Source organism: Panthera pardus, unplaced genomic scaffold (genome assembly GCF_024362965.1).
Source record: "Panthera pardus isolate Hobbes unplaced genomic scaffold, ASM2436296v1 HiC_scaffold_22, whole genome shotgun sequence".
NCBI lineage: Eukaryota > Metazoa > Chordata > Mammalia > Carnivora > Felidae > Panthera > Panthera pardus.
The window spans coordinates 79,632,407-79,655,517 of record NW_026526788.1 but is presented as its reverse complement, the minus strand read 5'-3'; the positions used below and the strand labels follow the sequence as shown (position 1 = coordinate 79,655,517).

Here is a 23,111-nt window from a genome sequence, read left to right as displayed (position 1 = left end):
ATGATCTCACGGTTTGTGAGTTCGAGCCCCACATTGGGCTCTGTGCTGGCAGCTCAGAGCCTGGAGCCTGCTTCGGATTCTGTCTCCCTTTCTCTCTGCTTATCCCCTGCTTGCACTCTCTTTCTCTCTCAAAAATAAGCTTTAAAAAAAAATTTTTTTTTTTACTTGGAAACCTGCTTTCTTCATGTACCTAGAACCTATCTTTCCACATCAAGACATCTTTTTTACTTTATCTCAGTATTTTTAACGGCTACAGACTGCTTCTTCTATGGGTGTACCAAATTGAACCATTCTGCTATCATTAGCATTGATTTCCAGTTTTTTACTGTTAGAAAAAAGCTACAGTGAATGACCTTTTTGCTAAATCTTTGTGCCCACAGAAAGCCACTTCTCAGTACTACATTCTGGATCATGCGTGGCACCTGGCATTCAAGAGGACCTCTCCCTGTTGAGGTTCTAAGGCCTCACTGCTAGAGAGAGGCCACCCCTCCCCAATCTCCAGGGGTCAGAGAAACCCCAGAGCAACCCAGTTTGGATGTACCCGATGTCCTGACTCTCCTGCTTTATTTAGGACATCACGAAAATCACTGTAAAAGGGAAGACAATGTAAGCGAAATGCCAGAACTTTCCCCAAATCTGTTTGCCCTGAGGTCGAAAAGTAAACATTTTCCACTATTTATCAGCACCACCTTTGCAGAACCAGTTTCCTTTCAGTCTTCCTGTCTGACAGAATTAAGGTTTGCTGTGAGACAGAAGGAAGCAGAGCCTTGTAGAATGATCTTCTAGCAACTGAAATGAAACCTGTACTGACCCAGAACAAGGTAATAACTGTTTTTTCTATTGTATTTTTATTTTGCATTCCCCAGACTCCTTTTTTTAGCTGCGTAAGATATGGATTCACAGGATGCCTGGGTGGCTCAGTCGGTTAAGTGTTGGACTCTTGATTTCAGCCCAGGTCACGATCTCACGGATCTTGTCATTGAGTCCCGCGTGGGGCTCTGTGCTGACAGCATGGGAGGCTGCTTGGGATTCTGTCTCTCTGCCCCTCTCCCCCGCTCATGCTCTCTCAAAAATAAACACTAAAAAAAAAAAAAAAAAAGATATGGGGGCGCCTGGGTGGCTCAGTTGGTTACGTACGTGACTTCGGCTCAGGTCATGATCTCACGGTTCGTGAGTTCGAGCCCCGCGTCGGGTGAGCTCGAGCCCCACTTTGGGCTCCATGCTAACAGTGTGGAGCCTGCATGGGATTCTCCTTCTCTCTCTGCCCCTCGCTCACTCACGCCCTCCCTCGCTCCAAAAAAAAAAAAAAAAAAAAAAAAAAGATATGGATTCACAAGATGGTCCATTTAAATCTTTTTTGGGAGCACCTGGCTGGCTCAGTCAGTGGAACGTGCAACTCTGGATCTCAGGGTCAAGAGTTCAAGCCCCACGCTGGGTGTAGAGATTATAAATAAACTTAAAAAAATCTTTTGATTAAAGCAGTTATTGTCACTGCTCCACTTCGGAATTTTAAAACTCAGATCCTTAGAGTCTGAATTTTGGGGATGAAACTTCTGTTTTTATGTTTTGGTCCTTCCCCAGAAAAGCCAATTCCAACATGTAACTAAGCATAGCCAGACTTCTAAGTAAGTTAAAAGAATCCTGTCTTCTTTTCTCTAACTAGTTGGAGGAGACGCAGAGTAGAATTTTGAAGGACTAGAGCCCCCATTTTAAAATCTCACTGAAACAGCCTTGGATTTTGGAAGAGATACACTGCTCACGGGGAACGGCTCACACAGAATCCAGAAAGTGCTCGCTAGCCAGCAGATCCTCATCAGAAGGCAGTTCTGTAATCCCTACGACTCTAGGAGCACCAGGTTCTATAACGTCTAAACATCTAAACATGGTTAGCTTGATTCAGGCAGGAATCTCTTCAAACAAGACCAGTTCTTATGGCAAAGGTGCCTTTGGGGGACTTTCTAAGATTCAGTGTTGCACTCAATGGATACTCCGTTCTCTTGGTACTCAACACATGCTCCTTGAAATCAACAGGAACATATTAGTAAATAGCGTTCTCGCATTTTCCCGAAACCAGCCTTACCCAAATTCTGAACGCCGGTAAGTTTTCGTGACCTTTAGGAAACCGTATTAAAAGGCCCCTGGATGGCTCAGTTGGTTAAGCGTCCGACTCTTGATTTCGACTCGGGCCATGATCTTATGGTTCGTGAGCTTGAGCCCCGTGTAGGGCTCTGCACTGACAGTATAGAGCCTGTTTAGGGTTCTCTCTGTCCCTCTCTTTCCGCCCTTCCCCCGCTTGCACGTGTGCTCTATCTCAAAAAAACAAACAAACAAACGAACATTTAAAAGATAGAACACTGTATTAAGTCTCCTAAGAACGGCCTGAGTGAACTGAGGCAAGACCTTGGTGGGTGCTGAGACAGACGTCACAACGGTGGTACCATGATTAAATAAGTTTTTATTGTCACATTTAACTGCTTTGTCAGATACACATGGTAGGTTTCAGTATGGCATAAAAATAAAGATATTTTCCTGAATGTCAGAATCGGAACAGAGGAGATGGCTATGGCACTTAAAAAAATGAAATTCACACTGGTGCTGAAGCTGCTAGAAGGGAGCCGATAACCAGAACACACGTGCGGACGGAGAGGTCTGCAACATCTCAAATCGAATGGCAGTGGTGTAAGGCCAACAAAACCGTGACAGCAGGAAAGCACAGACCCCAGAGTGGCTCTCGGAAGAACGGCACTTTTAGCATTTCATTTTTCGGTCTACACGGTGTCATGGAGTATTGGAACCGAGGCTCAGGGAGTCGACTTCTCTCCAACAAAATAAAACTACTTTTCCAGAACCCGGATTTTAAGCCTCTTTTAAAACCTTTCTTATTCTCACAGGTTTTAACTAGCTCACGGGAAAAGCAGTCACATCCCGAAGCGTTAACTTCGCGGGCTGACCTCATCACAAACGCGGGGTCTCGTCGTTTCCAAACCAGGAGCCTAGCGCGCTCATGAATGTCTTTAGTGGTTTCACACATTCTGGGCAAAACTAGAAAACAAGCAGTAATTAAATAAAAATGTAAGTGCATCCCAACAGAAAGTCTCTACGCATTCCGCAACTATCCTCCAAGTAGCAATTTAAAAAATAATAAGTATGGTTATTCAGATTTAAAATGAATCTCTATTCACCAAGATTCCCAAATGGTTTATCAAATGTCTTTCCTCCGCGAATAAAACTAACACTAGGATTTGTCAGAATTGCTAAATGCGTTATATCCCTTACGTACGAACTCGGCTAACTCCACTGTGTCTGGAGTCTGTTCAGCATGAAGCGCAGGTCGAACAGAACTCCTTTCTGTTATCTGCTGCTGTGTGTCCTTCAGTTGGAAGACTCCAGAACAGAGACCATAAATGTGGCTAGTGCAACAAAGCAGTCACTGTCATACCCCGAAAGAAAAATAAGTAATTTATTTTATGACATACTTATTTGGATGATTACTTACTGGTAATTAGTATCTCTACATTTTTTTTTTTTTTTAAAGGCAACCATTTTAAGTGACAACAGATATCAGGCTAGTAGAAAAGAGTTGAAACAAAGCCCTCTCTTTTGATCTCACAAAGTCATGCAGACAAGAGAAGGTCCATCCGATTTGTTCCAATCAGGCTTCTTGGAATTATCAAAATTTCTTTCTGGCAAAGATGAATTTGGCTCATCATAGAAAGAAGGTTCTTTGAAGGCTGCTGCTAAACTCGTTTCCCTTTGAAAAAGTAAATTTCAAGGCATGATAGTGCAAGAGGTAAGTTTTTGATTTACAGAACATTTATAGACTAATTGTGCTTAGTCTCTAATTTTTCCAATTTATTTGAAAGAACAGAAACTATGTTGATAAGTTTCACTCTGCCTAAATTTACCAGTACATCCATGAATCGCACCAGAATTAGGACAATTTGATTATCTTAATGATTCGGTCACGAAACCTGCGCACCGCGACTGCAGGTGGGAACCGGCAGACGTGAGGCTCCTACCAGTTAGTTCTGTGCCCGGGGACCCTCCTGTTGGGTGTCCGGGGCTCTGAGAAAGCAGTTCTCCCCCCTCCCCCAGATTAAGTCCTCAAAAACCTCTCTCAATAAGCAATGAAGAAAAACCATGCTAAGTGGAGAGTTTCTTGTTTAGCTAAATCTGGGAGGTCTGAGTGTTCCTGGAGCCCCCGTCGGGATGTGTCAGGGCTCGAGAATCCCTCGAATGGGAGTATTCGCTGTTAGAGGGTTCTGTGGGGTCGATCAAATTTTCATAATCGCTGTCATCGGATTCCTCGACACTGTCTCCGGCTGCTCTTTGGGAAGGAGGAAGGTCTGTGTCACTCCCGGGACACTGCAGTCCGGCACTGCTGGAGGCGTAACTGGAAGAACCCACGGCCTGCGGTCGAGGCATAAAGACACTAGTTTCCATGCGAGAATGGCTCAAAGTACTTTCTTGATTGTTTGGGTGAAAATCAGAATAAGGGGGAGGAGGATCGGAGGCCTCTGCGTCTCCAAGCGTACTTCTACCTTCGGCTGCAAGCCCAGGGTAGGGCATCCGGGGGCTGAAGGCCGGTCCCGAACTTTCGGATGGCACCTGCCTGCTGATCATCGCCTGCTGCAGTCCTGGACCAAAACAAAGAAAACTGTAACACTTTGTCTATTTTGGCAGCCTTGCATCTCAACGCACTAAGCGGTCAGCCTGAATGTTCCGGAGAATGGCAACAAAGCAGTGAAACTGATTACTACTCTTAATTATCTTACATGTGCACGGTACTTCATAATTTACAGAACATGTTCCTATAATTACTTCATAATTTACAAAACATGTTCCTATAATTTATTTAAGCCTCAAAAAAAACTTCTGCGGGGGGCGCCTGGGTGGTTGAGCGTCCGGCTTCAGCTCAGGGCATGATCTTGCAGTTTGTGAGCTCGAACTCTCTGCTAGAGAGTGTAGAGCCCACTTCGGATCCTGTCGCCCTCTCTCTGTCCCTCCCCAGCTCGTGTGCTCTCTCTCTCTCAAAAATAAATAATCATTTAACAAAATAATAAAAACCTTCTGAAGTTTTATCGTCATTATTAATATCACTGTTTGCCAGATTATTACACAAGGGACCAGAGTTCAGAAAGGCTAAGTGACTTCACTAAGGGAGCAACGAGAAGTGGGGCCCTGATACTCCAAGGCAGATCTTCTAATTCCAAATCCTGTGCTGTTTCCCTCCCCTGTTGCTTACTGTGCTTACAGACTGTGGGGACGGGAATAAACAGTCCTTACCACCCGTGGCAGTCACTTGAATGTGAGTTTCTTCTTTGATAGACATCAAAAAGCATTTTTCTTTACAACTACTCATCACAATACACTCGTATACCATTTTCTCCTTCAAAGTTTAAAAGCCCTATATTAGGTGGCCAATTTTCCAGGTTGTAGGCCATAAATACAGCACATTTTTTTTCTTTTTTTTTCTTTAAGGTAAGCTCTACACCCAACGTTGGGCTCAAACTCACCACCCTGAGATCAAGAGCTGCACTCTCCATCGATTGAGCCAGCCGGGCACCCCAATATAGTACATTTTTGTGTATGCTCTGGAATAATACCACAATTAGGAGTCCACAGCCTTGAAAAACACTCATACAAAATTTAGAAAAGAACAGAGAAAATAAAATCACCCATAATTCTATCACCTAGATAATACTATTAGATAATACTATTAGACTATCACCTAGATAATGAGTGTCCAACTTCGGCTCAGGTCATGATCTCACGGTTTGTGAGTTCAAACCCCAGTCGTGCTCTGTGCTGACAGATCAGAGCCTGGAGCCTGCTTCAGATTCTGTGTCTCCCTCTCTCTCTGCCCCTCCCCTGCTCATGCTCTGTCTCTCAAAACTGAAAAAATGTTAAATAAATAAATAAATAAATAAATAAATATTTTTAAAAAAAAGATAAAGATTTTAGATGTCAACCCTTCCCCCCCTTTCTGAATTCCAGTCTTATTATCCAGCCTGGTGTGTGTGTGTACATGTGTGTGTGTGTATTTTAAACATAGCTGACATTGTGTGTTTATGTCATTTTACATCCTAGTGCTTTCTGGGTACTATCTCAGGTCATTACTGGGTATTATCTGGTAATATACTGGTAATATAGTGGGTATTATCCCAGGTCATTAAAAATTCACCTTAATGGCTGTACAATATTGCACCATATAGATATGCCATAATTTATTCAATTATTCTACTGCTATTTATTTGACTACTCCAATAGGTTGTTTCTAAGATTTTAGAGTTACAAAATTGTGATTATTATTCTTGTGTAGAAATCCTTGTCTGCGTTTCTGATTATCTCTCAAAAAATGTTAACACTAAGTGTGAATCAGGTATCACTTACCTGGAAATATAAATTACCTTTTAATTGCTTTACAAATATTTTTTTTAAGTTACTTTTTTTTTTTTTTTTAAGTTTATTTGCTTATTTTGGGAGAATGTGTATCCAAGTGGGGGAGGGACACAGAGAGAGAGAGAGACAGAGAGACAGAGAGACAGAGAGAGAGAGAGAGAATCCCAAGCAGGCTCTGCTCTGTCAGTGCAGAGCCTGATGTGGGATTCGATCTTTTAAACCGAAATCAAGAGTCGGACGCTTAACCGACTGAGCCACCCAGGTGTCCCGGTTTGCAAGTATTCTTATTAAATCAGAAAAAATTATACATTTAATGTACACATGTTAAATCTGGTGATGCTATAGCAAACATGTCGCTTCCCATGCTGGAATCAATAGATTCTTGGGCCTAATTCTCATTCAACCAGCTGGTTCCCTTAGCCTAATTGTATCCATTCATCCACAGCTACCAAAAAACAGACATTACAGCCTTGGCTGTGATCCTATGAATCAAATGTCAAGTTAAAAGAATATTGGGTCTGGGAAGGCAAGCTGGTGCAGCCACTCTGGAAAACAGTATGGAGGTTCCTCAAAAAACTGAAAACAGAACTACCCTACGACCCAGCAATGGCACTACTAGGCATTTATCCAAGGGATACAGGTGTGCTGTTTCGAAGGGGCACATGTACCCCCATGTTTAGAGTGGTACTATCAACAATAGCCAAAGGATGGAAATGGCCCAAATGTCCATCGAGGGACGAATGGATAAAGAAGATGTGGTATATATCTACAACGGAGTATCACTCGGCAATCAAAAAGAATGAAATCTTGCCATTGGCAACTACGCGGATGGAACCACGTGGAGGGTATTATGCTAAGTGAAATTAGTCACTCAGAGAAAGACAAAAATCATAGGACTTCACTCCTATGAGGACTTTAAGAGACAAAACAGATAACGTAAGGGAAGGGAAACAAAAATAATACAAAAACAGGGAGGGACAAAACAAAAGAGACTCATAAATATGGAGAACAAACTGAGGATTGCTGGAGGGGTTGTGGGAGGGGGGATGGGCTACAGGGGTAAGGGGCAGTAAGGAATCTACTCCTGAAATCATTGTTGCACTATACGCTAACTAATTTGGACGTAAATTTAAAAAATAAAATTAAAAAAAAAAAAAAAAGAATATTGGGTCGCTCCTTTATGCGGTATGATGAACACGGGACATGATCCCCACCCGGGAGGCGTGCGGGGTTATTAACTCAGTCAGGAACTTCACATCTGCCATGAACAGACCGTAGCGGTCAAGGCACACAAGTCTGCGGCAACCCCTTCCTGGGATTTATTCTCACTTGCTTCAGCCTTTCTCCTTTTAATCTCCTGTCTTGGTTTCAGAGACTTGGGAAGGACACCATGGGAAACAGTACTTCTCTTCTGGAAGCTTAGAGACAAGCAAACGCTCTCTCGCCATCAGCCTCACGCGGGGCTGGACGAGTGCAGAAGGGTTCCTGTGATTTATCGTATGGTTCGACGTTTGAAACGAGACGTTTCCCTGATACCAAATGCTGAAAGTAATGGGAAACTCACTTCTTTCTTGCTCCTTTTCATGTTTCCTCTGAGTGATTTGTCTTCTCAATTTGTTCACTTCTGCCTGACAAGACGCAACAACTCGCTCGCTCTTTTCCACATCTGCACACACTGCCTGAGGGAAAAAATGACAACGGGAACAGTCCGTTTCAAATTCAAGCGCGAGGCGTTCCACGGAGACAGCACTGACTGGAGCCCTAGGAAGAGCTCAGACGCTGCCTCGAGTCACAAAGCGGATGTGGGAGGCAGAGCAGGATCAGGAGGGCCCAAGGGACAGGTCCTGTGATCCACTGACTGGCTTCCTTAATTCTGTGAAGATGATGATGCCATTGAGCCTCTGGACTCTTGAAAAATAAGGGCAAGATGGGAAAGATTTGATTCTTTCCCTCGCACACCAGTCTAGCATCCCAAGGATGAACAACAGATAGGACAGGAATGAGAGGCTTTCAACTTTAATTTATAACCAACAATCAAAAATCAGATGTCACAAATAAACTTATTTCACAGAAAAGATTTATCATTAGGGAGAGCGGGGAGGAAAAGTTTCAAGTCGAGACTTCATAAAGACAGCCAGGGAGTCTACACCTATGCCACTCGGCTACTCCCATCAAGGCACTCGATGCGTTACTGGTGGCTGCACGGCAGGCCTTAGGCAGTCAGCAGTGAAATGAGAACAGCCACTCTGAGGTCGGCTAGACAGTGCTGACAGCCTGCAAAGAGCATGGTCATGAATTTAGGACAAAAAGCTGTTTTTCACTGCACGTTCCTTCCATAGCAGAAATACCAGAAACTGCCAGAAAGTAGGCCGGTCACCAGCGAGCCTGTATAAAGCTCCCTGTGCTGCTAGGTGGGCCGGGACCCTACTCTGGAACACTAACGCTGGAAACCGCGTCGTGTGTGCTTTCTTCTTTGGCCCCAAGCTGATCAGCGTGCTTCCCTCTTTTTCGGTAGCTGCCTGCACTCCCCTCGCTATTCCTTGGGGCTTCTTCCTCAGAGCTAGGCTTTCTCCAGGTCTGGGAGAGCTTCTTCAGCCACACCACTTCCCCTCTTGTTCTCAGAGCCTCTTTTGTCCTTAGGGTTCAGGGCAAATTACTCCTAGGAACACACTGGGGATGATGAGAAGATCGTGGGAAAGGACTGTTAGCACCTAGCTCAATCACTGGCTGGTAGGAGATGTTTCCATAAATACTTGTTGCATGAATGACTAGGAATGAACAGGCTCCGGGGAGATCCTCCCACTCGATGGAGGCAGCTGGGGGCAAAGCGAGTGAACCGGAGCGAAGGAGCAGGGCCGTACCGGTTACGGGCGCCCTTTGACGCGGCCCCAACTCGGAGTGTCCTGATGGAGACAGCTGTGTTCTCAGCAATCCCTTAAACGTGGAAGGTATTTCCCCAAAGAAAACGCCGTTATAAATGGGGCCGGGAGTATTTAAACTAGTAATATTAATACTGTACTTCAGACCCTCTACTTTCAGGCGCGTAATGAGACAGCCTTTTGCAGGCTGACGTGAGTAACTACCCCACACATCTGATACTATTTGGGGAAAGCACATTCTGACTTTTGGACCATGATTCATTTGTCAGTTGGGAGGCGATTCAAAATTAAAGTAGAATTAAAAGCACTTGGGCATTATGAAGAAGATAAAAAACTAGTAAACAGAGAGGTACCTGCACTTTCTCCTGAAGTGCATTATACACCTGATAAATCGCCCTGATGTCTTTCATGACTCCATCCTTGTCAAAAAAGTCAGTACTAGAAGACAGGAAAAAGACGTCACAAAATTATCACGACCAGAAAGGCATTTTCCTATCGCTTCCGCCGCCATTCATTACGTAAACGCTACAGTTCCAAGCGACTGTCTCAGCAGCGATGCCCATGCCACTAGAATCACGGAGGAGAACAGAAAAAGAACCCGTGTTACCAAGACGACTTGAAAAGTAATAAAACGCTACCCATTTTTCAGTGACCACATTTAGCTTTGGAACCTCAGAAATCTGCATACTCTTTCAAAACTTTTATATCAATTGCAAAAAACAAAAAAACAAAAAAACAAAACTGTGGCAAATGTTTAAACACAAAAGTACTGGTGAAGGGAAACTATCTTTTCGATAAGCATGAAATTCTGACATGTGGCGGTGGTGGGCTAGAGGATGACCTAGCTGCATTTCTCCACTTCAGTCACATCAAGCTTGATCTCGCTTGTCTCCATGAATCTGTTAAACGCCGTTCACAGAAGAAAGGAAAACACTTGCATTTTACTTTCAACTTACCCATGCTCTTTAATAACTTTGGCGTAACTCTGAGAAGTATTTGGCACTGAAGACACTTTGTACTCTTGCTGGCTAGTATTGCCTAGATTGGGGATAGCGAGGGATATCCTTTGATTATACCTGCGGAAGCATGGAGAAAGACCGTGTCAAAGGCGCTGCTCTACTTGAACCACGGGTCCTGGCAGTAGGAGCTGGGAGTCTCGGCACCGATGAACTACCGGAAGGTCTCATGGAGCACCTATTTTTACAACCCAAGGACACATGAACTGGTAGAAACTAGACTGTAAACTTCTGGAGAGCAGAGGTCCCGTCTCAGACCTCCTTTGCATCCCCACAGCAACTGCCCGAGCGCTGAGGTTGTTAAGAGCTCAGGAAATACCCACTGATTACTTACTGAAATCTTGCAAATGGCTATTTAACAAGTAATAATTGTTTTCACAAAGGGCACCTGGGTAGTAGCTCAGTCGGTCAAGCATCCGATTTTGGCTCAAGTCATGAGCTCACGATCGTGAGTTCGAGCCCTACACTGGGCTCCCTGCTGTCAGCAAGGAGTCGGCTTCGGATCCTCTGTCTCCCTGTTTCTGCCCTTCCCTGCACGTGCTTTCTCTCTCTCAAAAATAAATAAACATTTAGGGGCGCCTGGGTGGCTCAGTTGGTTAAGTATCCGACTTCGGCTCAGGTCATGATCCCACTGCTTGTGGGTTCGAGCCCCACGTCCGGCTCTGTGCTGACAGCTCAGAGCCTGGAGCCTGCTTCAGATTCTGTCTCCGTCTCTCTGCCCCTCCCCCGCTCAAGCTCGGTCTCTCTCTCTCAAATATAAATAAAAACAGTAAAAAAAATTTTTTTTTATTGATAATTATTTTCACTAATGTTGATGTAATATAGTTTACAAGTGAATTTCCAGAAGGAAACCTTTCTGTTATTTACAGATAGACATCATAATCATGATTTTTTTTTTTTTTTTTTGCTTTCATAAGTTCACAATGCAAAACCCTCATTAACCAGTAGGTGGATCAATTTTACAATTTTCTCTTTGAAATCGGTTTTAAAATTACAGGCTTCCAGAGCAGTAAATCTGTATTTCTACATAATGGATTATGGAGAAGCAAATGATGATTTCCAGCTATTTATTCCTATAAGAATTTATGCATAATTAACATATCTTGCTAATGCTTCTTGATTCAAAAACAATTTTAATTTATACAACTGACAGGAAAATACCTTCTCTCATTACAAAGAAAGCTAGCTGAAAGAGAATTATAAAAGCTCTTTTTTTTAATGTTTATTTATTTATTTTTGAGTAAGAGACAGAGGCAGAGCATGAGCATAGGAGGGGCAGAGAGAGAGAGAGAGGGAGACACAGACTCTGAAGCAGACTCCAGGCTCTGAGCTGTCAATACAGAGCCCGACGTGGGGCTCGAACCCATGAACTGTGAGATCCTGACCTGAGCCGAAGTCGGAGGCTTAACCGACTGAGCCCCCCAGGCGCCCCAAAAGCTTTTCTTTAAAGATGCAATAATATGCACATTTTGAAAGTCATAAATCTCAATCATTTGCACAACATCTTTACTGTTTACAAGAGGCTGGTGGGAATTCTTTCTTTACCTTCGATTTGGCCTAAAGAGAACATATTCTAAAGCATGAGTGGAATTGTTGGCGGTAGAGATGAAGCTGAAGAGAAGGAAGACGAGGTCGGGCACCCCAAGGATGCGGGTGAGCTGCTTATGGATCACCTGCTCTCTGTATGACATCTGCTGCTGTGTGTTTCGCCGGAATCTGTACCATCCAATAACTTTCTGCAATGAAAACAGAAGGAAGAAAGGTATTAAAACTTGCATGAAATCTTATGAATTTAATTCTGAACGTATCGATACAAACACCTGTAAACACGTTCATAGCAGCTTTACGTGCAATAGCTCAAAACCAGAAATAACGCAATTGTTCATCAATAGGTGAATGAATAAACAAACAAGATTCCTAGAAGAAAACACAGGCGGCAATCTTTTGACGTCAGAAACATTTTTCTAGATATGCCTCCTCTGGCAAGGGAAACAAAAGCAAAAATAAACTATTGGGACTACATCAAAATGAAAAGCTTCTGTGCAGCAAGGGAAATAATCAACAAAACTAAAAGACAACCTACTGAATGGGAGAAGATATTTGCAAATGATGTATCCAATATGGGGTTAATATCCAAAATATATAAAGAACTCCTACAACTCAACACCAAAAAACCAAATAATCCAATTTAAAAATGGGCAGAGGACACGAACAGACATTTTTTTGTAAAGAAGGCATACAGATGGCTAACAGACACATGAAAAGATGCTCAACATCACTAATCATCAGGGAAATGCAAATCAAAACCACAAGGAGATATCGACTCACACCTGTCAGAACAGCTAAAAAAACAAAAAACAAAAAACCCACAAGAAACAACAAATGTTGGTGAGGATGTGCATAGAAAGGAACTCTCGTGCGCTGCCGGTGGGAATGCAAACTGGTACAGCCGTGGTGGGAAACAGTACGGAGGTTCCTCAGAGAATTAAAAATAAATTACCATATGATCCAGTAATTCTGCTACTGGGCATTTACTCAAAGAAAACAAAAACACTAATTTGAAAAGATGTACACACCCCTATGTTTATTGCAGCGTTAGTTACAATAACCAAGATATGGAAGCAGCTCAAGTGTCCATCCATAGAAGAATGGGTAAAGAAGATATGGTAGATATACATGATGGAGTATTAGGTATAAGAAAGAATGAAATCTTACCATTTGCACCAACATGGATGGATCTAGAGGGTTTAATGCTACGTGAAATAGGTCAGTCAGAGAAGGACAAATATTGTATGTTTTCCTCATACGTGGAATTTAGGAAACAAACGAACAAAGCAAAAAGAGATCAACAAAAACGAAAAACAGACTCTTAACTACAGAGAACAAACTGGTGGTTGCCAGAGGGAGGTAGGTGGGGAAATGAGTGAAACAGACGAAGGATTAAGAGTATGTTTATCATGAGGGGCACTGAGTAACGTACAGAATTATTGAATCATTTGTAAACCCGAAACAAATACAATACTATATATTAATTATACTTCAATTAAAGATTATAAATATATATATATATATATATATATATATATATATAAACTTTTTAAAAAGGGACAGAAGGAGATTTTGCATGGATATGTTCATTATTTTATGCTGAAGGTTTCATGGGTATATGAATATTTCAAAACTTATTTAAGTGTGTACTCTAAATATGTGCAGCTCACTGTATGTCAATTATACCTCAATACAATGATTTAACGAGTTTAGCTTCGTCAGCTCTAACTGTGGGATAACTCAACTGTCTAAGCAAATTAAGACTGTTATGCTCTCTGGAAGAATATTTCTTGTAATATGATCTCCTAGACACCCGGGAGCTTAATCAACTGCTCCTGAGCCCTACCAAACCTGCAGAATCAGAACATCCAAGGGTAGAACCAGGAATATAAATTTAAAACAATTCCTTGAGTTTTTTCTTATACACACTAAAGTTTGAAAATCTCTGTTGTGGAAATACTTAACTCTATCAGAAGAATAACCTTCATATAGCCTCTTTCTTCGAAACATACAATTTAAGTGAAAATCCTGATTTAAGAAGTAAAGGTAATTAAAAATTGTTAGCATCACTTTTTTTTTTAACATTTTCTCATTTTTAATGTTTATTATTTATTTATTTATTTTTAATATGAAATTTATTGTCGCATCACTTTTTTTCTAATGTTTGTTTATTTTTGAGGCAGAGAGAGCACGAGTGTGGGAGGGGCAGAGAGAGAGGCAGACAGAGGATCCAAAGCAGGCTCCCCGCTGACAGTAGTAAGCCCAATGCGGGGTTTGAACCCACAAACCATGAGATCACGACCTGAGCTGAAGTCAGAGGTTCAACCAGCTGAGCCACCCAGACGGCCTTGTTAGTGTCATTTTAAAATTAATAGTAAATTTCGATTATGTTTTGGAACTTTCATGTAGGAAGGAAATGAACCAACCTTTGCTGAACCCCTGTGCCCAGCCCCCAGATAGCTGTATTACAAATATTTTCACCAATTATCACAACTCTGGCAGGTGAGTAATGTTTTCTCCACTGGGTTTATATCACATGCAAGGAACTACAGGGAACAAAGAAATAGTTCCTGCCCTCATGGAGTTATTACTGACTATAAAGCATAACTTCTAATAAAAGCAATTCATTCTGGTATTTTTTTTTAAGAAATATTTTCTTTTTTTTTTTAATGATTATTTATTTTGAGACAGAGACAGAGAGCTTGAGTGGAGGAGGGACAGAGAGAGAGACACACACAGAAACCAAAGCAGGCCCCAGGCTCTGAGCTATCAGCACAGAGACCGACACAGGGCTCGAACCCACGAACTGTGAGGTCATGGCCTGAGCCAAAGTCGGACGCTTAACCAACTGAGCCACCCAGGTGTCCCCTGATACTCTTTTTTTTAAAAATACTTATTTATTTATTTTGAGAGAAAGAGAGAGTGCACACAAGTGGGAGAGGGGCAGAGACAGAGACAGAGAGAGAATCCCAAGCAGGCTCTTCAATGTCAGCACAGAGCCCAACGTGGGGCTCAATCTCACAAACTGCGAGATCATGACCCAAGTTAAAATCAAGAGTCGGACGCTTAACTGAGTCACCCAGGCGCCCCAATTCTGATGTTCTTTAAACAAAAATAAAACCCAAACGTTTTCTGACAACGTTAAATCTTATAAAATACGTTTCGTCCAAAGTCGCGGAGCTAAGGAGTGACACCTAAGATGGGGAGCCTGTCTGCCTGTCTTCTCCACGGTATAATGGTAACTGTACAGTTCCAAACTGGTCACATGACAGTGGTCATTACAAAGGAAAAAGCAGTTAAAAAAAAAAAAGTGGGTAAGAAAAATCATCACCTTTCTGGAGCTACTGGTGCCTGAGAACACGCCATATTGCACCGCGAGCTTCGGGAGTATGATGAGTAATACTAGAGTGAGTGCCTCTGGGGGTCTCTACTCCCCCCGCATCCCCGCAAAGACCTGAGCGGTGCCAGCACATTGGTGGCTCCCCAGAAACACTCACTGACGAACGGAATCTTGCAAGGGGCTACTGGATGAGCACTAATGCTTTTCACTAATGATTCCAATTGTTTTATTCCATTTGGGTTTTGTTTTCAATTTTTTTTTAAATTTTTATTTATTTTTGAGATAGAGAAAGAGCATGAACGGGGGAGGGTCAGAGAGAGGGAGACACAGAATCCGAAGCAGGCTCCAGGCTCTGAGCTGTCAGCACAGAGCCTGACGCGGGGCTCGAGCTCGTGGACCGCGAGATCGTGACCTGAGCCGAAGTCGGACGCTCAACTGACTGGGCCACCCAGGGGCCCCTCAATTTGTATTTTCTGAGAAGCGGGGAGCTTTACACATTTATTTTGGATATCAACTGATAGAAATATACTTATTCATTTGATATTTGCTAAAAAGATGCCCCGTCATTCTGGTCAATGAAAGATGAGATGCCCAATTAATCCACATTGGTGACATTTAGGATTCTACCTTTTAGAGCTTAACAAGCTAGCTGCAAGACTACTGAGAAACTACTTCACTGATACTAAAAAGCCCATTTTTTGACAATTATGTTTGGGCCGTGAGGAAAAAGTGTGGACATCTTTCCCTACAACCTTATTTCTGAAGTTTTACAGACAACTTTTCACAAAGACTTCCCGCTCTACTCTCAACTAGACATTCACTTACATTTTTCGGAGCCAAAGCTATCATCCCCCGTCCTGGGCACACTTGTCACTTTCACGCCATGCGCCTTTTGGCCTTACGATGATACTAAGGTGGCAGTTATGTTTATCGTTATCTACCGCAGGGCAGATAGTCCAGAAGGGAGAAACCCTCCTCTCGCTTGCTGTTTTGGCCTTAGCCAAAACCCTGAGGCTCGTGCGAACTTTGTAAACACAAGATGGGCTCTGCCAGGACAGTGATTCCGCACGCTGCCGCGGATGTCCACACTGCACCTGCTGGGGGATTCTCACAGCACAAACCTCAGCCTCTATCTCAAGCCTACCACCAAAACACGTTTCAGCAATGTTGTGGACTTCCTACACTTGAGAGCCGCATACTCTTTTGTAAACATATTCCTAATATATTTCATGTATTAGTTTCTGTTGTGACAAAAATCTTTATTGGCTTGTATTTTTTTTTAATTTTTTTTTAATTTTTTTTTTAAAATTTTTTTTTTTAATGTTTATTTATTTTTGAGACAGAGAGAGACAGAGCATTAATGGGGGAGGGTCAGAGAGAGAGGGAGACACAGAATCTGAAACAGGCTCCAGGCTCTGAGCTGTCAGCACAGAGCCCGACGCGGGGCTCGAACTCACGGACCGCGAGATCGTGACCTGAGCCGAAGTCAGACGCTTAACCGACTGAGCCACCCCGGCGCCCCTTTAATTTTTTTTTTTAACGTTTATTTATTTTTGAGACAGAGAGAGACAGAGCATGAACGGGGGAGGGTCAGAGAGAGAGGGAGGCACAGAATCCGAAGCAGGCTCCAGGCTCCGAGCTGTCAGCACAGAGCCCGACGCAGGGCTCAAACTCACAGACCGTGAGATCATGACCTGAGCTGAAGTTAGATGCTCAATCGACTGAGCCACCCAGGTGCCCCTATTGGCTTGTATTTTTTAATGGAAAATTCTAGGAACCTGAGAACTTTCAAAATTACTGTATGTTTATTTTATGTGAGTTCAACTTACTAAACTTTTGTTCAATTCTTAGAATTTTTCAATTAAATATTAGACCTGAAGCCTGCCTACCAAAGAGGCAATTTTTGAAGAGATTCTATCAGCACTGTCTTAAAGAGTTATTATTAGATAGAAAAATATTTTCTATGTTAGACACTGTTTAAAGTACACATGTATTTTTAAGCCTAATGGTTCTTTTAAAATTTTTTTTAAACATTTATTTTTGAGAGACAGAGAAAGACAGAGCACAAGAGAGGGAGGGGCAGAGAGAGACGGAGACACAGAATCTGAAGCAGGCTCCAGGCACTGAGCTGTCAGCACAGAGCCCGACGCAGGGCTCAAACTCATGAACCGTGAACCGCGAGATTATGACCTGAGCTGCAGTCAGATGCTTAGCTGACTGAGCCACCCAGGCGCCCCCAAGCCTAATGTTTTAGATGTACCTTTGTAGGTAGTACAATAACTGTTTCGAGGTGGCAATGCAATTTTGTACCTTTCCAGGGGGGGTGAGGCTCAAACTAGAATCAACTATAAAGTTTTCAGTCATCAAATATTATATGTCATCTTTGCTTTCGCACTAGAAATTTGGATTTTTGAAAGGAATTTTTTATTTTTTAATGTTTATTTATATTTGAGAGAGAGAGAGACAGTGAGTGAGCAGGGGAGGGGCAGAGAAAGTGACAGAATCTGAAGCAGGCTCCAGGCTCTGAGCGTCAGCACAGAGCTGGATGGGGGGCTTGAACCCACAAACTATGAGATCATGACCTGAGCCCAAGTCGGATGCTCAACTGACTGAGCCACCCAGGGACCCCATTTTTTTAAAAGAATTCTTAAAGAGTTTATAGTATGAGGTGCCTGGGTGGCTCAGCTGGTTGAGCCTCTGACTCTGGATTTTGGCTCAGGTCATGATCCCAGGGTCGTGGGATTGAGCCTTACATCGGGGTCCATGCTGAGTGTGGAGCCTGCTTAAGATTCTCTCTCTCCCTCTGCCCCTCTCCCCACTCGCACATTCTCTCTAAAAAAAACAAAAACTTTTTTTTTAGGGGCACCTGGGTGGCTCAGTCAGTTAAGCGTCCGACTTCGGCTCAGGTCATGATCTCACGGTTCATGGGATCGGGCCCCACGTCAGGCTCTGTGCTGACAGCTCAGAGCCCGGAGCCTGCTTCGGATTCTGTGTCTCCCTCTCTCTCTGCCCCTCCCCCTGCTCGTGCACGAGCATACATGTGCACCCACATGCTCTCTCTTTCTCAAAATAAACTTAAAAATAGGCATATATATACATACACATGTATCTTACAAAGTCCCCCCCCAGCAGCAGCATCACCCCACTCTCCCTTCCCGAAGTAAATACTTTTAAGTTTGGTTGCCTTTCTTCCAGATTGTTTTCTGTACATCCAACTACTTGTTCAGATTTTTGTCTCTATATCAAATAGGCTCAAATTAGAACGCTACTTTTTTCACGTAACACAACTTGAAGATCTTTCTAGGTCATCACATGAGAACTTCCCTCCTTCTTTCTAATGGCTGCTTCATATCCCACAGTACAGAGGTGCTGGCACAATATACTTAACCAGTTCCCACTGGTTGGATTGCTTTCAAAACCCTCACCGTTAAGTAAAGATGCAACAAACATCCTCGTATGTGGATTCGGAGGCCAGACTGCTCAGTTCAAGCCTTGGCTCCGGCATTACTTGCTGGCAACCTTCAGCAAGTTACCCTTAGTTGCCTCAATTGTACAGTGGGGATGAGAACAATAGCAACGTACCTCCTGAGACTGTTCCAGTACCGGCAAAGCGCTTACAACACGGCCTGACACAGAGTTAAATGTTCAATAATGCCAGCTTTTCGTATCTTTGTGCCTGGATGCAAATGTTTACTTGGGCCAGATTCATAGAGGTGAAACTGCATATTTAAAAGTCTGTCACTGGGGCGCCCAGCTGGCTCCGTCGGTGGAGCGTGCAACTCTTGATCCCAGGGTCATGAGTTTGAGCCCCACGTTGGGTGTAGAGATTACTTAAAAAATAAGCAGGAGGGGCACCTGGGTGGCTCAGTCGGTTAAGCGTCCGACTTCAGTTCAGGTCATGATCTCACGGTTCGTGGGTTTGAGCCCCGCGTCGGGCTCTGTGCTGACAGCTCGGAGCCTGGAGCCTGCTTCGGATTCTGTGTCTCCCTCTCTGCCCCTCCCCTGCTCATGCTCTGTCTTTCTCTGTCTCAAAAATAAATAAAAACATTAAAAAAAAATTTTTTTTAAATAAAAGTTCGGTGTCTAAAATACGAAAATAAATGGAATCAGGAGGTAGGTTGGTAGTCAGGAGAGGAAAGGATGGGCTGCCGAGAGATTCCGGCATACGTGCTCTTGGGCAGGTCACTGAAAACAAGAGAGCAGGACCGTGATGCCTGCGGCTGCTCTAACTCCCTTCCCCAGGTGGACGGACGATGGGGTCAGACTCCACCAAGACCGAGCACCTCCTGAGCTCGCCATCGTCCACGAAGCTGTCCGTCCTTGCTTCCAGCCTTCCCATTCTTCCTTTCATCTTACCTGCTTTTCTTTCTGCCTTTCCAACCGGCAGTGCTACTGAGGCGGGCAGTAGATGGGAAGGCTGCTGACCTACTCTGCCTGCACTCTTACCCCCGATGCCCTTCGTTAGACACCTCGGGGGCCAAGTGCCCACAGTGCTGGCTCTTTGTACCCAGGAGTGATCTTTTGAAAGCTTTTTCATGATACATGCTTCGAGACAAAGGCATTTTGTTTTCTGTTTGACAAACTGGAAACTTTTATTAACTTTTTTCCCTCAAGTGATAGCTTAATAAAAAAATCTATTTTTCTGGAATAAAAACTGTCAAGGGAAAAAAGTTAAAACCTACACACGGTACAACAGAGTAAATTATAAATGAGATTATCAGACAACGCTGCAGCAATAAAACTGGCTCATTTTCCATTTTTTTTTTCAAGTTTATTTATTTGGAGAGAGACAGAGAGCAAGTGGGGGAGGGGCAGAAAGAGAGGGGGACAGAGGATCCAAAGCGGGGGTCGGTGCTGACAGGAGAGATACCGATGCGGGGCTCAAACTCACGAACCGTGAGATCATGACCTGAGCTGAAGTCAGACACTTAACCCACTGAGCCACCCACGTACCCCATCTTTTTTTTTTTTTTTTTTTTTTTTTTAGAGAGAGAGTGCACAAGCAGGGGAGAGCAGCAGAGGGAGGGAGGGAGAGAGAGAGAATCTTAAGCAGCTGAGTGTGGAGTCTTACATGGGGCTTGATCCCACGACCCTGGGATCATGATCTCAGCCAAAATCAAGAGCCAGAAGCTCAACCGACCGAGCCACCCAAGTGCCCCCCAGCTGTAATTCTATTCAGGCTTGCTTACCATATAATCAGAACACGATATGCCTATGTTGACAGAAATAATAAACACGTGACCTTTTGGAAAAACATCTATGTTCAATGTTAACTGAACTTGAAAGAATGATATATTCAAAGACATTTAATTACGACTTACATTTTTTAGAAACATTTTTCCTGATTATAAAATTAATGCATGTATAGAAGATATTTGCAAAATTATTTCAAAAATTACAAAATGGAAAATTAGAACCATCCAGAATCAACTCAACTATTTTTAACTCTCTGAAGTATAATTCTTTTTTTTCCCCCTTTGGAGTTTTACATAATAGAATCATACTATAAATATCTCATTTTTTTTCTATTGATATGTTATAAACATTATCTGACATCTGCAATTTACCTTTAAAATCTACTTAAGTCAACAGAACTCTCATACGTTAATAACAAATCACATTGTCTCATTTTACATTCCTTTCTGGTTTTAAGTTTAGATGATAAGATAAAGAGGGATTTCCGAATCAGACTAAGCAAGAAATAGAACATACCTTTCTCCGATCTTTAAGAATCCTGTCCAAACTCTCTTCGTTAACTTTGCTTGCATAGTCATAAAAACTGTGTTTTTTAAAAGAGAAAATAGATTTTATTAAAACTGGGTAGTATTTTGACATGAATACGCTTAGCCTCGTGCATCTATGGGTCACTGAATCCTAAAAGTTGGTAATAGAGATAGAACTGCTTGTCTTCAACAGATACACAGAGAAATCTATCTCAATGCTTTACTGATGATAGAAGGTATCTTTTGCATCAGAGAATACTCAAGAGACTGATGAAATTGTATTACTTCCACACGTGGGAGGTACTGATAGCAAGTAATTATGAAACGTGTGGTTTCCTTGTTTCTAAGTATCAATTACTTGGGGGGGGGGGGCGGAGGGTGGCGAACACAAGAGCTCCTTTTCTGAGAAATGCAGAAGGGAGACGAACATCTGTTAAATGTTTGGCTGATTTCTCGTGTTATTTCATTTCATTCTTGCCTCAATGCTGGTGAGTCGGTATTAGCACAGCCCAACGTGTTCCGAGTTCTATTCCCATTTTCGTAGATAGAGAGACTTAGGGTAAGCGATTTGCCTCCAACCGTAGAGCCGGTAGATGGAAGAACTGAGATTTGAAGCCAGGTCTGACCCTCAAGTAGACCTACCTGACCCGGATCCTGTGGTGAGCAGGCCAGGCACGATGATGTGTGGGCCCTTCCACCACTGGCCGTGCTTTCAGGAATGCCGTCCCTCCGCCTTCCTCCCACCACCACAAGCCCAGGCCTTATAAAGCAGTAAGAGGTTCAAGAAAGAGTAAAAACAGGGGCGCTTGGGTGGGTCAGTCGGTTAAGTGGCTGACCGGCTCAGGTCATGATCTTGTGGTTCACAGGTTCGAGCCCCACCTGAGCTGTCTGTGCTGACAGCTCAGAGCCTGGAGCCTGCTTCATGGATTCTGCCTCCCTCTCTCTCTGCCCCTCCCCACTCGTACTCTGTCTTTCTGTCTCTCTGTCTCTCAAAAATAAATAAAACATTTTAAAAATTAAAAAAAAAAAAAAAAAAAGAGTAAAAACAAAAACAAAGCCACGGAACTGGAAGTCAGGAGAAACCAGCTCCTGCCATGCTGCTTCTCACTTTATGATCTCGGGTGAGTCACTTAACCCATGTGGTCTCCATTTCCCTTTCCGGAAACAGGGAGTAGACATAGATTTCTAAGGTTTCTTTCAGCTCCAAGAATTATAGGTCTATGACTTAAACTTAAATCCTGGGGTGCCTGGCTGGCTCAGTTGGAGGAGTGTGAGTCTGTTGTTCTCACCCACGTCGGGTGTAGACTACATAAAATAAATAAAGAAATAAAATGTTAAAGCAAACTTAAGTTAAATCCTTGTTCTGGTCCAATCTTACTGACAGCATTTTAAGGAACTCCTCAGAAAGGCTAGCAGAGCTTTGCAGAATCAGGGCCAAATCGGATACTTTCATGGACCAAACACAGGGAATGTGAGGACCAGGGCCTGAATCACGTCGTGTGCTCTGAGATTCTTCTCAGATGAATTGCTTGTCTTGCTTCCCACTCCTCTTCCAATTACGCGTAAATCTAAAAGTGATGAGGTTTTTGGCTGCTTTTGGGCTTTGTCCACAGGTAGCCATCTTGCATGAGGGCAAGCCTCTGAAATACTCGATGGGTAGGTGTGTGTGTGGTGGGGGGCAGAGGGAGGGGTCCCCAGGAGTTCTTGGGTGCAAGGCGCTGGATGTTTGGGCCAGCTGAGAACGAGACAGGGGTCAGGGTGAGAGCGGGGGACATACAGCAAGAACGGCTAGGCACGAGGGGTGGGCAGGTGTTAGAGAAGGGAGCGCTGATCGAGAACGCTGAACTGCACTAGCGTGGGCAGCTCTAGAAGGGAGGTACTGGCTTCTGGGAAGGTAGAACACACCCTCAGGGGTGGGGGTTAAGAAACACTGAGTTGGAACCGTCACGGCAACCATCGGGTGGAGGGGTCTGGGGCTGAGAGAGCAGGCAGAGGCCCGATGGGAGTCTGGGGAGAAGCGTGGTGCACAGAGGACACTGGCACTTTTCTCTCTTGCCCTCCACACGTGTCATTTGCTCCCTCCCTTCTGAACGGTGCCCTCCCATTTCTTCCTTTCTGTCCTTTAGTTGGTCTTAGTATGCAACTGGTGTATATTAACTTATATACACGCAAAACGAAGGTTCCATGTTTCCTTTCCTTTCCT

General features: G+C 43.4%; 1 protein-coding gene across 1 annotated transcript in view; it reads right to left on the bottom strand.

The window, feature by feature from the left end:
* Window positions 1-2,435: 2,435 nt before the first annotated feature.
* The window catches only part of ABRAXAS2 (abraxas 2, BRISC complex subunit), a 31,110-nt gene continuing 10,434 nt past the window's right edge, over window positions 2,436-23,111 (bottom strand). The window contains exons 4-9 of the mRNA XM_019424668.2: window positions 20,898-20,964; window positions 11,843-12,033; window positions 10,238-10,357; window positions 9,635-9,719; window positions 7,967-8,081; window positions 2,436-4,637 (exon numbers count right to left, since the gene is read on the bottom strand). Of these exons, the coding sequence (XP_019280213.1) occupies window positions 4,168-4,637; window positions 7,967-8,081; window positions 9,635-9,719; window positions 10,238-10,357; window positions 11,843-12,033; window positions 20,898-20,964 (1,048 nt within the window). The 3' untranslated portion in view covers window positions 2,436-4,167. The remainder of the gene's footprint in view (window positions 4,638-7,966; window positions 8,082-9,634; window positions 9,720-10,237; window positions 10,358-11,842; window positions 12,034-20,897; window positions 20,965-23,111) is intronic.